Source organism: Dermacentor albipictus, chromosome 1 (genome assembly GCF_038994185.2).
Source record: "Dermacentor albipictus isolate Rhodes 1998 colony chromosome 1, USDA_Dalb.pri_finalv2, whole genome shotgun sequence".
Lineage (NCBI taxonomy): Eukaryota > Metazoa > Arthropoda > Arachnida > Ixodida > Ixodidae > Dermacentor > Dermacentor albipictus.
The window spans coordinates 254,093,811-254,108,990 of record NC_091821.1 but is presented as its reverse complement, the minus strand read 5'-3'; the positions used below and the strand labels follow the sequence as shown (position 1 = coordinate 254,108,990).

At 50.8% G+C, this 15,180-nt stretch overlaps 1 protein-coding gene across 5 annotated transcripts in view; it reads right to left on the bottom strand.

Annotated features, from left to right (window-relative positions):
• Nucleotides 1-10,866: 10,866 nt before the first annotated feature.
• cpx (synaptic transmission protein complexin) overlaps nt 10,867-15,180 on the bottom strand; it is a 428,390-nt gene continuing 424,076 nt past the window's right edge. For 4 of the 5 annotated variants that reach the window (XM_065431135.1, XM_065431137.1, XM_065431129.1 and 1 more), the window contains 2 exons: nt 13,967-14,102; nt 10,867-13,132 (listed from right to left, as the gene is read on the bottom strand). In XM_065431135.1, coding sequence (XP_065287207.1) covers nt 13,059-13,132; nt 13,967-14,102 — 210 coding nt within the window. In that variant the 3' untranslated portion in view covers nt 10,867-13,058. Of the gene's footprint in view, nt 13,133-13,966; nt 14,103-15,180 lie in introns of those variants that run through there. The other variant, XM_065431114.1, reaches the window with a different exon arrangement.

The following is a 15,180-nucleotide window of genomic DNA, read 5'->3' as shown; positions in this document are numbered from 1 at the left end:
GCGAGAGCTAGCGGACATTAGCAAAAAGACGTGATACGGCTCTCGAAGTGATTGGCCCCGTTGTTCTTCGGCGCCGCTAGCGTAAATTTAAGTTAACCTAAACAAGCCAAATGCCCAAATCGTTCCAAACGTCATGGGCCTGTAAAACAACAGCCAGCGCGAGCAGCGCCTCTTCGATACGACAGCCTCCGAAAGAAACAAAATAGCTTGACCGGTCCTTTTCTGTATATGTCAGCGCGAGGGACAGTGTTTCAAACGCAGTGCGAGTCACGTGTCACGTTAAACGCAGCTGCAGCGTAACAGCTGCTGAACTATCTCAGCGCATCAAAAAACCATTTTTTTCTGTTGGAAAGGCGCAAGCGAAAAAAAAAAAAGAAAGACATTCTGGTTTCAACTTTCTTCTGCCAGATGGCGCCGCCTTTTCGTTACTGAGCTTGATAGCCATGACCACCACTCCGTTTCAAAGGGACTCTTTAAATGCTGCAGGTCCGTTTGCTCATAGAATATATCCGTGCATCTATTTACGCATGTCATAATGCTCTACTTAGAGGTTTCACACATTTTACTCCTAACACTAATTATATATGTTTAAGTGAGTACTGAGTAATTTCACCCATGGATCGGCTCTTTGTATTTTATAGTTTGTATTAATTGCATTATATGCCGAGCCGAAATTCACTCTAAAATAAACAAAACACTTACGCGACACAAGTACATGCGCCTTGTTTAATAAACATCAATTAGGTATTTGAAGCAACGTCCCGCAAACCTCAAGTGGCGGAAACGTTTGCCCCTTCAAAACTAGCTTTTCTGCAACATTATGCTTAATGCGGTGAAGCTGCTTGCGACCTGCTCTTGTGGAAACTGCGTTGCGAAGAAACGGTGGCCCTTGTTTTCAAGCTTTCTGTCGCTCAGCGAAATCAAGGTTTTCTATAGGAAAAAAGCAAGGGCCTGGCCGCCTCCTTGCAGAGCCGACCTCGGGACCACTCCACCTCGAGGAAGAAGAGAGCATCGGTCCCCCTCCCCCATAGAGCACCCCTTTTCTGCCGCAAGGCTTCGCCTATCAAATGCAGAAGTAAGGACGTTTTAAAAAAAAGTTTGGCTGTAGGAGCGGCATAGTCATATTGTCGAGTTTCGGGGCTACTGTGGTAGTTGCTCAGAAGGAGTGCATGCTGGGCCAGTTATTCCATACTGAAGAAATGCAGCGTGCTACAGACGGACGGACAAGCAAAAAGCGATGAGAAAGGCGTTTTGTCATGTTTCGTCGGCGCCCTTGTCGTCGCCTCCTTTTCTCTACTCCTTGTAAGTCGCACTGCGTTTTTTCAGTGCAATAATGACGTAACTTTTGCGCAACGGGGTTGGCCTAGAAGCGCTCAGAACTGTTTTAATTGATTCAATCATTGCCTGATTGTGCTTTACGTCCCAAAGCTCAGCGGCAGGATTCGAGTGACTCCATCTCGAGAGCTCTGGATTAAGTTTAATCACGTTGGCTTCATTCACGTGCACTCTAGTACATATAAGCAAACAAGCAACAGCATTTTATACTCCGGTTGCAAGACCAATTCTGAACAGGCTTGAGCCAATCCAGATCAAGCTCTTTGCAAATACAGGACTTAAAAATTAAATTATGGGGTTTTACGTGCCAAAACCACTTTCTGATTATGAGGCACGCCGTAGTGGAGGACTCCGGATAATTTGGACCATCTGGGGTTCTTTAACGTGCACCTAAATTTAAGTACACGGGTGTTTTCGCATTTCGCCCCCATCGAAATGCGGCCGCCGGCCGGGATTCGATCCCGCGACCTTGTGTTCAGTAGCCTAACACCATAGCCACTGAGCAACGACGGCGGGTAAATACAGGACTGCAAACCCGTATCAAGCATGAAATGCTTTTATCACCAGTTGTCGGCGACTTTCAAGTGACCTTGAGCCAAAAGCCAAAGCCGTTATCCAGGCAAGTTGTGAGAACAAAAGGAGATAATTCGGATAATCAGTCAAAACTTAAGAAAATACGGTCTCTGGCCCTCAACCCTCTGTACAGGACCACATTACATGCGCTAGCTACTGCCCAGACAAGTTAAAAAATATTGCTTCCGAGTTCTTCCTAATCTTTGTTCACAATATCACTCAAGCTGTAACATCTAGTGCGCTGAAGTTTTATTTGTCATTTCCGATGGAGGGGGCGGGGAGGCGGATGCGACGTTCAAACGGCCGATTTAGGGCACCAAACACTTCATTGTCATCTTTTAGCGCTGAGACGGTTGCCTGTGTTGAACGCCAGTGGTCCATGAGTTCCGCGGCGCGGGTTTTGCGCCACGTCGATCTTGTCGCCATAAACTCTGTCTCCCTGTCTCCCATAAACTCCAGGGAGACAGAGTTTATGGCGACAAGATCGACGTGGCGCAAAACCCGCGCCGCGGAACTCATGGACCACTGGCGTTCAACACAGGCAACCGTCTCAGCGCTAAAAGATGACAATGAAGTGTTTGGTGCCCTAAATCGGCCGTTTGAACGTCGCATCCGCCTCCCCGCCCCCTCCATCGGAAATGACAAATAAAACTTCAGCGCACTAGATGTTACAGCTTGAGTGATATTGCCACGCCACGAACTTCCGACTCTAACGCAGGGAACTCGTCACTTCCGGGTATCGGCTTCTCAGTAGGTTGTGGTTTGGGACCACTAATGAAGGACACTCGACGGTGTAAGGCGCTTACACAAAAGGGGCAGCCACCGAAACTCACTGGATGGTCACTCCCACAATTAGCACAAAAAAAATCTGCCTTGCAGGCTTTGTAATCGTGGGCGCCACCGCATCATTTGCAACGTTGATCTTTGATGCAAACTTTGGCTACATGCCCAAAGCGTTGGCACCTAAAGCCTTAGGGAGGAGCTTCAACGAATTCTTTGACTGCATGCTTGGTAAAACCGAGGTCAATTTTTTCGGGGCGCTCGGTGTTGGGAGCAAACATTATCACAACAGAGTTAGTAGGTTTCGCTGCCCATTCTTTTTGTTGAGTCTCCACCCGGCGCATCAGACGTTTCATGTGCAGAACACCTTGCGGTTTCAAGTAGTCAAGAAGGTCGCTTTCCGAATACCACACTGGTACTCCCCTAATAACTCATGTGTGAGTCATGTAGGAGTGGGGCAACCGGGCTTTAACTCTTATGTCACCAATCTGAGAGCACCGGAGAAGAATGTCAACTTGCTCTTCTGTTGCGATATCTATAGATGAAGAGCACCTTGCGTTGCGAAGCGACTGCGAATCGGGGCAGATCCCAGCAGTACTTTAATGGTTTCGAAGAGCTTGATAGGGTTCCGCTCTCTCAAATCAACACCTTTTTCTGTTGGCAAAACTAGCACTGGGATTCCGACCGTTCTTTGCTTCCGATGACTCGCCACCTTGAAGCCATCGCTGTCCACTTCCGCCATATCAGCCACTTCCTCGTCAGGGTCGACGATAGTTGAGTCGACCCCACTGAGCGATGAGGACGCACCGGACATCTGATCGTCCCTGATGTCTGGCCATGGCCTCACGCCTTGCGAGGCTATGGCTGCCTCTGCCACGCTGGCTTCTTTCGGATGGCGCTGTCCCTTTAAAAATGGCGGCGCCGGAGCAGCCGTACCCTTCCCATAGGGACAGTACCGCCTTAAAGATGCAGCCGTCTTCCAAGGATATAAATAACTTACTTAATGAATAGCAAACCCTATGCAAAAATTACAGAGCTGAGGGGACAACAGATCAAACAGCGTCAGAAAGCTGAGAAAACGTACCCCATATAATTGCGGCATAGCACTTGCAGACATTCCCCAAGTTTTCCTAGTGAAGCACATGACAAGATGACAGATGCCTGTGAACTGCTTTTCATGTACGTTACATGGATCTTCATGACATGTATCTGTCAGTTATGACGCCTAGGTATTTGTATGACTGCACATTGGGTATCGTTTGCCCATTGATAAATACAGTGTGGTGCGTCATGGGCTTACGCGGAAACACCACAAGTGCTCATTTCTCAGGTGAAATTGCCAGGCCTTGACTGCGGAGGTAAATTGTAGTCCAAGTGGCAGCTTTTCGTAGCCTTGCGCGCACCTGTAGGCGTGTTACTCCAGACGCCCAAACGCATATGTCATGCGCGTACATTGATGATTTAACTGTGCTTGGAAGGCGACCAAGGAGACCAATTAGAGCGAGATTGAGCTATGTAGGGCTCAGTATGCCACCCTGGGGGACGCCATAGTAGGTGTAATCTAAAGAAGTGCGGCCGTCCCCGGTGCTCACAAAGGAAGATCGCTGAGATAAATAGCCGCATATCCATAAAAACATCGGACTACGAGGACGACGAGGAGCGGCGAGGATGGCTTCGTGTGTAATTTTCTCGTGCACCCATTTTACGTCAAGGAACAAAGAAGCGTAGAGAGGCTTACATCTTTTTTGCTGATGAACCTAGGTGAATCATGTCAACCACATTATCAATCGATGAGCGCCCATGTCGGAAGTCTGCCGTGGCATCTGGGGAGATATTGTGCTATTCCATCTATCTCCGTCACTTTGCCCACATAGCTTTCCAATGCGATCGGGCGATATATGAAAGCTCCAACGGCGACTTGCCAGGCTTCAGTACTGGAACTGCGCCACTGGTCTTCCAGCCTGTGGGTAGTGTACCATCTAGCCAGGATTCATTACACATTTGTAGTTGAACACTCCTCGCCCGCTCACCCCAGATGACGCAGGGCTCCGTAAGAAATTCCGTAAGGTCCTGGTGATGACATACGTCTGCACAAAGCTAGTGGCGCCTTGAGTTCATAGATGGTAAATGGTAGAGCCATGCGAGAATCAGGTGGTGAGGGGAAGCTGATGAAAGGTGGTGAATTAGTGGGAGGCTGCGAGTTGCCCGGATTTATTCTGCGAAATCTTCCGCGACACGAATATCTGGTCGCTGTTGGAAAAGGGCCAAAGCCTTGAACGGGTATACCGCTGTACGGGGATTGTCCTGAGACCTCGTACCGTCTTCCATAAGTGCGCCAAGGGCTTAGGAGGCTCTAGCAATTCCCATAAAGCAGTCCACCGTTGAAACTCCAGCTTATCTAACCGGTCCTTGATCTTCTTTCGCATGCGTCTAGCAGTCCGTAGATCGTCCATTGAGTTCGTGCGTCGGTATCTACGTTCGGCAAGTCTCTGGATACGATTCACATACCTCTTAGTTATGCCTATGTACCTGAATGGCTTTCCCAGAAGAGCTGATAACGGACAGCCCGTGCTTACGACTCACGTCTAATATTTTCGGTTGTGGAACACGGGTCACTTGGAACAGTGACGCTCAATACCTTTCGGCGGGATTTGAGTTGCGCCATCACGCGTCCGTATTGCCCTCACGTTTAACGCGGGTCACTACTTTCTTTGAACAAGGGCTCATCTGGACATGGCGTTCTTCCGTTTTCACGAAGTACGATGTGAATACTCAACAAAGTCTCGCGTTCTTTCTTTTTCTTTTAATTTGCGCTGAATTTGTGTTTTGAAGTGCAGGGTGTCCCAGCTAACGTTAGCCAAACTTTTAAAAACGAAAGGTAGAATATACGAGGACGCACCCAAAAAGTATTCTGTCAGCAGTGACGTACCTCACCAGGAGGATTTTTTTTTTTCATATTTGAACTATCGATAATTAGATGAGATTAACTACCGAACTTATAAATTACTGAATTCAGGGCGCGAATTTTGATGGAAAAGTAAGGATTGTCTTTTAAAACACCCGATCCAGTTGTTTTCAGTGTACTATGTCTCGCTTAATAATATTTTCTGCGTTATAAAGAAAACGCGCCAAATACGAATATAGCCGCACAATTACTCGTCCGCGCGTCGCGACACCAGCGGTCCCAGGCGTCACTCGGAAGAATTAACTTCGCTCAATGCCTTTGTCCTCCTCTGTGCCGCTGCGCACCGCATTGGCTTCGCGCTTCACGCGGAAGAGGCAGCTCGCAGTTCGCGGTGACCAACGTCATTACCATATGCCTCGCCACTTTCACGTGACCGCCGAGGCAGGCATTGAGCAGAGTTAATTCTGTCACTGCTGACGGAAACCACATTGGTTGCGTCCTCGTATGTGTTATATCTTATTTTTAGGGGCTTGGCTAGCATTAGCTGCGACGCCCTGTATAGGCAGCATAAAGGCACCGATGGTTTCGTATACAATGGCTGCGAGTACTGTGAGCGACAGCCTTTAAGCTATATGCAGTGTCACACTTCACTCTCGAAGAAAGTGCGTATTTTGCCTGAATAATTAAAAAGAAAGGAAGTCCAAAAAGGAGCAGCAGACAAACATGTGGCGTTTTTCCGAGAAGGTTACTGTCGACAGAAACGGATCTGTCAGCGTAAGCGTTAGTCTGCGATAAAAATTATGCAAATCCAACGCAAACGTTGCAATCTTATGTGAAAAGAATCTTTAGCAAAGGGTTTAATTAAATGCAGTAAACTGGTCATCTTCTGCACCGTTCTTTGGAGCGTGGCAATTACACGTGCCTGCCTGGCCCGACGGAAAGACTCGGAGACCCGCACCACGGGACTCACGCAAGCGCGGATTACGCGGCTTCCCCGATCGGCGCAGTTTTCATTAAATCGTCTCCGGAATCGGCCCACTTTTCTAGCGCACTGTCTCCAGGATTAGCCTACTTCACTAGGTGAGAGACTGATCGAGCAGCTGCGCCAAAGCCCGGGAAAGAAGGCACTGAAAGTTTCGCTTTAATAAAAGAATTATGCGCTTGAAGGCGTATGTTTGCTGCAGTGAGAATATTTCTTTACGCTTTGTTGTTTCGTCGCTTATTTTATCCGAGAACAGAACCGACCACCGGCACATTTGCCGGGATAGTGCAGATGGCTATATACAAGTCCACTCGACATACAAGTGCTGTTCTTTGTAATCTGTTTGGCAAGACAGCAGCAGCAGCACCGTCACCGAAGTCCGGGACGGTTTGTGAAGAAAGCTTCGCTTTAGAAGCTTTCTTGAACCACTATAGCAGGGGCCAGTTTGTGAGCACACATTTGTATTCGCGAATGAGTAACGGCCGAGCTTCGCTCATCGCCGGCTTTGCACCGACTGTCAGGCCACCTAAATTTTTGTTGCCACGCCGGAGTCAGACCACGAAAGCATAACATTTATCCGGTTATGCCAGGCTTTACATTGCCTAGCTCAACCATCTCTGTTTTCTGCAACAGAGTGTACGAATAGAGTCATAAAAATAAAGTACTTACCTAAATTTTTTTTACTTTTTCTTTTTTCTTGTAACGGTTTTTTTTTTGTTGTTGTTCGTAGTTTCGCAGCCCGAGCCAGCGTATTGAGAAGCGCTCAAACCGCGACCGGCAGGGGCCGGGCCGCAGTGTGGCGAGAGAATCAGGAGGCACGGTGCACCAGCTTAAACTCTGAACTTTAATCACTGGTTAGTGTACACACGGTTAGTGAGTCCATTATGTGGCCAAGCACCTATACACAAAGCTGACAGAGAAGTGTGTTACACTAGGTGCGGAGCGAGCGAGGTTCCCGGCCACGTGGCTCGCGGCAGACCGCCGTCGTCCGCCCGGGCAGAGAAGTAGACCGCTACATACTGCATCTCGGTGCCTTGCCTAATGCCTTGGAGAGCTCCAAGCCAGCTAGCTGCGAACCTATGTAGAGAGAGCGCTATAGAGAGGAGAAACACGAGGGGTGCAAAGAGTCGAGGGGTGGTTAAGGCGGCGGGGTTTGTCTTGCACGAAAGAGAGATAGAGAGATAGACAGACACTAGCACACACACCGCTAACGCTTTACTCGTTGTATCGACCTTTTTTTCTTGTTTGTGTGTTGCCAGGATGAACCTGCGGTTATGAGACGTGAGAAGGCGGAACCTGTGCAGGGGAGGGCCAGGGGAGGTGCAGCGGTCGCGAGCCTTCTAGCTGGGCGTCGTTCCCCGGCGATGCAGCGGTGCCAGTTCCCTTACACAACTTCCGTGGCCCGCCCGGGCAGCGCACGCACACCACCACTAAGACGCGAGAGCGCTCCCACTCCCCACGCGCGCGATTCGTTGTTTGGAGCCGTCCCCGGGACGCCGCCCGAGGCGCGCGCCCCCCGAGGCACCCGCCGAGACGCGGCTCCCCAACTTCCGCGCACAGTCGGGACGGCTGACGGGCCTCGCCCTTCTCCGCCGCGCCCTTCCACTCTCGTTTCTGCCTGTCTGTGATGGCAGCGCCCAGCGTAGGGAGCAGTCACCATATGGTGAACCCCCGTGTATCTACGCAACGAGTTCGTAGCTGCGCTGCCATTAGAGGGTTACGAGATGCGAGGGAAAAAGAGCGCCTGCTTGAGAATCATCTGGATGACACGCCCTGAATTAGGAAAACAGTGCTTCGCGAATATTAAGGCGAGCGTTCGACAGATGAACTTTTCCGCAGGACGATACTGGCGCCTGCTTCCTTCAGACAGTGTTGGAATCCTGCCGACGCCCGAGAGCACCTGGTCTAGAACACTTGCGATCAGTTTAGTCAGAATAAGCACGCTGAGAACTGAGACGCGCCCAAGGGTTAGAGGTTGCCTTTTATTGCGCTCGCGTGAACTTAATTTTGATTTACTATTCGGTAACGCCAGCACAAATGCGCCTTTCTGCAATTCGGCGCATACAAAGCGCTTTAAATAAAGTGCTTCACTTTGCTTTCTTTTTCTTAGTGCTTTTACTCGCTTGTATGACATTGCACTAACTTTCGTGCCACGTGTCACTAGTCTTCCATAGCGCAAGTATATTAAATCTGCTTATTGCCCTCGTTTGTACGGGGGCTACGGTGGAACCGGCCTATCAGTCTGTGACAAGGTGGGTGGACGTGCGTTAAACCGAGGCCCCGGCCAAGGCACGTTCAACCACCTCAACCATGGTGGGAGCGTAAACACGTGTCACCTTGACTGAGACGGGCCCACTTGTCCTAATCTGGCTGTGCGCTCAAGGCGAAACAGAGCAGCACGTCTTAATCAAGGGCGCCCGGAGCTGAAACTGCACCTCGCCGTTCGTGGGATGTTCTCTTACCGTTGTTCTGTGCGCTTCCCGCAGTTTCCCGCTTAGGAGCCGCTAGAGAGAACGCGCGCTCAGCACACGCGTCGAGGTAGAAGAGTAAAGCAGCCCCGCTTTTCTTCTTCGCACTACCTTTTATTTCACCACAGTTCGAGGGTGGGAGGGAGCAGAAGAGGGGTGCGCGGCCTGGTCAGTGAGTCCGCGACGGCGGCGTCCGGCTGTTCGGGCGCGCGGCTCTGCTCGCATGACCGTGCGTGCGCCGCCCCGGCGCAAGCGGTTAACGTCCCACTGCATGGGTCCCCCTCTCACTGCTTTGCACATCTAGGCTTTAGAGAGAAAAATAATACATCTACAGGCACTTACACACGCAAGGGAAAAGAAAGGATGCCGGTGGCGAAACGGACCGTTTTAGAAAGAAGCAGCGCTTCGTCGAGCAGCGCAGTTTGATCGTCACTTCGCCTGCGCTCCCCCGACTCAATCGAAGAATGGTCAGCGCTAATTCACTGTTCGAGTTTGCTGCATTTTGTGCACTTGAGTGAAACGAGGCCACTCATAGCAATCATTTTGTAGATTCCAAGTACCTACCGCTTTGTAAGTTTTGTTGTAGCCTTGGGGGCTCGGTCGAGCGTTAGGGTGACTCAGAGATAAAAGGAGACTACTGATAACATTGCTAGCATGATTGGCGCACATTGCATTCCACCGTTTAGAGCCCAATATGTCGAAGAGCCTTAACATCATTAAGCTGATTTGTACGAATTCTCTTTACGCTGCTCCTGATTTTGCTAATTTGTTCACTAATACCAGTGCTGCCATTTCTCACACATTTCGTGACTTGCAAGACTCAACAAACAGTACCGAAGGTGACTGTGATCACTTGAATGTGGGCTACTTTCACTCATGGTAAGCATATCAGAAGCGTATGCATCCTTCAAGGTACCTGGCCAGCAGTGGTATGGTATCGGGAGCTGTGCAGCTTAGAAGCAAGATTTTAATGTACAGGGCCACATAAATAAAAGTTTTCAAGAAAGAAGAATGAGTATAACGCATTGTCGAATGCTTCTTTATGTGTTTCCAATGCAAGGCCAACCTACCTGATCTGCTCTGAGCTTCCGACGGTGAACGGCCCCTAGCAAGATTAACGCCAGATGCTTCCAAGGCCACGCTCCTTTTTTCTCAAACGGCTCGCTTCAACACCCTGGTACGCAAGGCGCACGCAGGCGTCCGGTTATTGCTGTACAGAGCCAGAAAACTATGTCGCCAGCAGGCAGCAACTCTTAGCATACATATATTGTACAAAGACGCGCTGCAGACCATCTATCTAGCAGACGTTGACTCACGCGTGACCTTTGACGCTTCGCGTAAGCCGAAGCGGCGCGAAAGTAGCTTCGCCACAATTGTGTGTTGTGTTAAGCTCGCACACTGCATCTACGTCGCGTTCCTTCTCGGAATTCTGGAGCGTCCCTTTGAATGCATGCACAAAACAACAGGCGGCGTACGCTCGGTGGCGAGAGGAGGGGAGACGTCGGGAAGCCCAACGGCTTGCGGGTGCCTCGGAAGTGCGCCACGGGACTGCCGATGTGTTGCCGCCCGACTATATTTACTGCCAGCTATGACGCTACAAGAAACGCGACACAGCGATTCGCGAAAGAAAGAACAAACACAACGCACACCGAAACCAAACACATTTTCTTTTTCTTTTATGAAAACGGCCTGTTCCAGCGTAAGTATTTTCCCCCGTTCTTCTTCCTTGGCTAAAGCCCACGTTATTCGAAAATCCCGTGCACCATTCGCGGGTTGAATTTCGACAGCTGACGTCTGCAGCTGAGCTACACAAAAACCAGATCTACAACCACGGCGGTCATTTTAATGTCGACAACATCAAGAATTGAACCGTTTGTGTCGAAGCCAGAAAGTTGTGTCTTCGGTTCCTTTTTTCCCCTCTCCTCCCCGGCTTTTCCATGTCAGACAAAAGCGGGAAGAAAAAAAAAAACAACAACAACAAACAGACAGCCTAGCTCGTGTATTTAGACAAAAGGCAAAAATTGCACGTCGATACGTCGCTTGAAACATGGCCACTGTTTGATAGACAGTTATTCCCCTCCAAGACGCGAGAGAGTCACATACGTCACAGCAAAACGGTTACACACCGCATTTCGGGGGCGAATACTGCACAACACACAATGGCAGGCAGCCGTACCCCAGATAGGACAACGATACAGGAGGTTGTCACATATGTACACGAAAAGCTAGAAATAGACATAGGCCGAGAAGGGAAAAGGAGGGGGAGGGGTGCGCGGGCTCAGCTGCGGGCGACTCCATCAGGAGGCTCCCGCAGCTCGTCCGCCGCTCGGCCGTCCGCGCGTTCTTCCCCGATTGAGCAACTGTCTGGCGCGCTGTGGTCGGGGCCGTTTCCGGGTCCGAGAACGCCGCTTCCGCCCCGGGCCCACATTCCATTCCGGCTTCTCGCGAACCGAGGCAAAACTGCACGCGCACCGTGCCAGCTCTCATTGGACATAAGGCGAAGCGCAACTACTGACGCATGAAGGTGCGTTGGCCAACACCAAGGCCTTACGCGCTTCTATACCTACACCTTCAGACCAATAAAAACTGGCTCGACGCACAAGAAAGCATGCGCGTCTCGGCGTTAGCCAGAACTTTCGCTGGACGCACTGGCGTCGTGCCAAAAGCGCTGGCAGAAGGCGCCAGTGGCATCCGATGATCGAGCGAGGAACAGGGACTGCACTTCCAGGCCAGCGTCTATACAAGAGATCTTTGGCGGTGGCAGTTCACTTGGTGCAAACAGCACGTGGTCTTCGGTCGAAAGTGGTCAGTGCTTACAGCGCCAGTGCGACGTCTGCGCTGCTTTACGATAAAAACAAAACATCAATGGCTCATGTGGACCACGCCGAAAACTTGGATAAGACATGCGCGCTGCTCACAGTTTCGCCTTCGGCTCAGAAAAGCCAGGAATGGAGTGTAGTCGCGTACCCGACCGCGTGCGGACGTCCCGCACGCCGCGGACCGCACGGCTTCGACGAGTTCGATCGACCTCGTAGGCGCTGAGTAGAATCATGACGCATGTCACCTATGGTTCGCGACCTGGAGAGAATGTACCGAGCTCCCGCGAGCGCCCTTCATTCTCTCCGAAAACAAGAAAAGGAAGGAGAAAGATCCCACGAAAGCTAGCTTGCTGCGCTGATGCCTCGACCTGTGGTGTGGTCGGGGTTCTTGACACCGCCACTCCCTCTGCTAGGGTCCGCATAAATTTCTTATAAAACACAAGAAGATGCATAAGTAGGTAGAAAACCTCGTCTCACTACTTGTTTTTATTCATCACGGTCTACTTGTCGTGAAAAGCACGCGCGTTCTTTTTTTCTCCTCAATACTACTATAGTTCCAATCTTCGGAATTAGACATCGAAGGTTACGCAGGGGACAAGAGAGGGACACGAATTCACAAGGCCCAGCTGCAATCCGCTGGGTTCAACATGGCTCCTCAAGGCCTTCTAACGTTCGACGCCGAACAACAGCAACATTTCGGCGACTGCAGAGGCCCCGCGGAGGGCGCTAAGGAAAAGCGCCGTGACGCGAACACGTGGTCAGCCGTGCGGCCCGCGGGCCCAGCCGCCGGGCGGTGTAGGGGAAGGCGGCCCGGTTCCGATTAGGGGGGCGCGCTGGGAGGCAGCGCCTTTTGGGGGCCAATGGCCGATTCAGCCTCGCTGCCGAGGGGAAGACGACTGGGGGAACCGGCTGTAGCCGCGTCTCTGCCGGCGCTCGTCCGTTGTACTTTCGTTTTGTATCCTTGGTGGCGTGTCTCCGAGCGCGCCCCCGGCAGGCCGCCACTGCTGGAAGAGCGCGTATTTTGCTGGGCGCGAGCCTCTGGGCGAAAAATAGAGTATCCGTTCTAGCAAGCGGCCCGGGGAAGGCGGCCCTGTGCCCTCCCCCGTCCCGTGCGGCCTTGCTCTGCGTCGTCGTCGGTGTTCTGCGGAGGCGGCGCAGCTCTGCGCCCTGCTGCTTGCATAGCTGGAGGCCCGCACTCACTGCAGTACGCACTTGCCTTCGATGCTCGACTTCAGCTCGTTCACCTGCGTCTCGATGGTGTTCCGCAGTCCTGCGACAGACACACACAACAGCTTTTTGTCAAGCTTTCCAAAGACTTCGCTCGCTGGTGGCGAGCGATGCGGAACTCAACGCGAGAAGGTGCCGCTTCCGCTGTGCTGCAGTTGCCTCGGGTGCGTTGCAAAGAAAGTGCAACCCAGGATAAATATGCAAGACCTGTTTCGAGTGGGGGGCTAGAAGGTTTAAAATAGGGCGCTCGGTGCGCGTGAGTGATGCTGTGCCAATTAATCCGGGAAGAAAGTTTTCCTGTTTCAGTTTACATTGCTAAATGAATAAACCGATGCACTTAAACGAGAGAAATCTGCCAGCCAGAACTTGTACCGGCCCTGGTTCTGTCATGTCCTGGTTTAAGCCCTATAATATTAAGACCAGATGACCGTGACTACTCCACTGATAGGAGACAACACTATATAGAGCTGACAACGAGGAACTCGCTACCGTATTTACGAACATGCCTCGAATTAATGCTCCTTGATTCCTTCAGTTAAGCAAGGTGCCTCGATGCGCGTGTATCGATAGGCATAGAAGGTGCCCTACCGCCAAGACCATCAAGTAGTGTCCCTGTATACGCTCGCAAAGGGAGCAGCATATTTGGGAGCATATACAGGGACACTACCGGCCGAGTAGAGGGCGGTATCAGCTTTATAGACTGAATTCATCACCACTTTCCAACAGCGTTTTTCCGCAGTTGCTGAGCTACGGAGAAAATTTCAATTGACGAAGCGATGATTGCACTGTTGCACTGCTCAGCGCTGTCTTAAGGGTTGTCCTCTCGGCTGAGCCTGTGCTCGGAGGCAAGTCGAGGCCAGGTTTCCTCGTTACTCACTTGTGAGATCATCCTGTTCCGCGGCCTCGTTTTCCGCGGCGATCTCCTCGGGTGTCTTTTTTCGCCGATTGAGACTGCCAGCGGCAAAATCATCCACCTCGGCAGGCTTCTCCTCCTCCTTCTTCTTGATGCCATACTGCATAAAGAGCCAGGGAGGGGAAGAAACATGAATGACCGCTAAGCAGCGTTTGACACTAGCGTTACACTAGCCAACACATAGTACTGCTTAGTGCTGTTGGGGCAAGTGATACGACTGTAGAAACGACATTCTTGAGTCTTAAAAACGTGAGAATAGTTCTCATGCGGTAATAGTTATCGGCCACTATCCATGTACTTGATGCTTTACTTGTGGTGTAACTTGGAAGATCCGCGTTCACTATCATGGTCCAGCCACGCTTTCAGTGGAATTGTTATTAGAAAGAATGCGCTGGGGGCTGAAGCCAGCTTAGTACGTTCCGTGCCAAGACAAGCACCACTCTACGCTGAAGTGACAGTGAACAATGACATTTCAAGTTGAACTGATAGTGAATAACGACATCTGAAGTACAGCGCTCGTTTAACGCCTTCAACGAAGCCACACTGTCCGTAGGCGTCGTATAAAAACGTAATGTTTAGTTGATATTGCTACTACCACAGCCTTGAAACTAGAACTAAAGTTAAGTTCGAAGCATGACAACAATCATCGGTTTTCTGAAACGTTCCTCGTTCTGCCCATTTCAATGCCTATATCAGGCGCTTAGACAAGGGGAACGCGGTCACTTGCTGCCAAGTCCACTCGACGCGTCCACCCCCTCACCCCTTTCCTTTGTTATATATTTATGTATTGCAATGTTGTCATGAGAACAATGAAGTTGTGGCTCTTAAAAAAAGTAAATAAATCACTTGGGATACTTTGAACAATAGTGAAAGGAACGCTGTTTTTCTTTCTCCTTCTTGCTCGGACGGGCATGCTTCCTTTCGGCGAGTATACGACAGAGATTCCCCTTTTGTCTTTGGCAGAACAAAGCCCGCCACTGCGGCATGTGCGCAGTTCCAAGCGCAACGACCATCGATACCTATCCGTCCTAGGTTATGCGCTTTAATCCGGCAGGTTGGTGCGGCGGACACGGCGCGTCGCCACTCATCGTCCCTCCGCTAATGTTGCGTGCAGAGACCTCGGTCTTTGCACGTAGAACTTGGAAGCCATTTCACATTAGAATTAGGCATTACGCGCT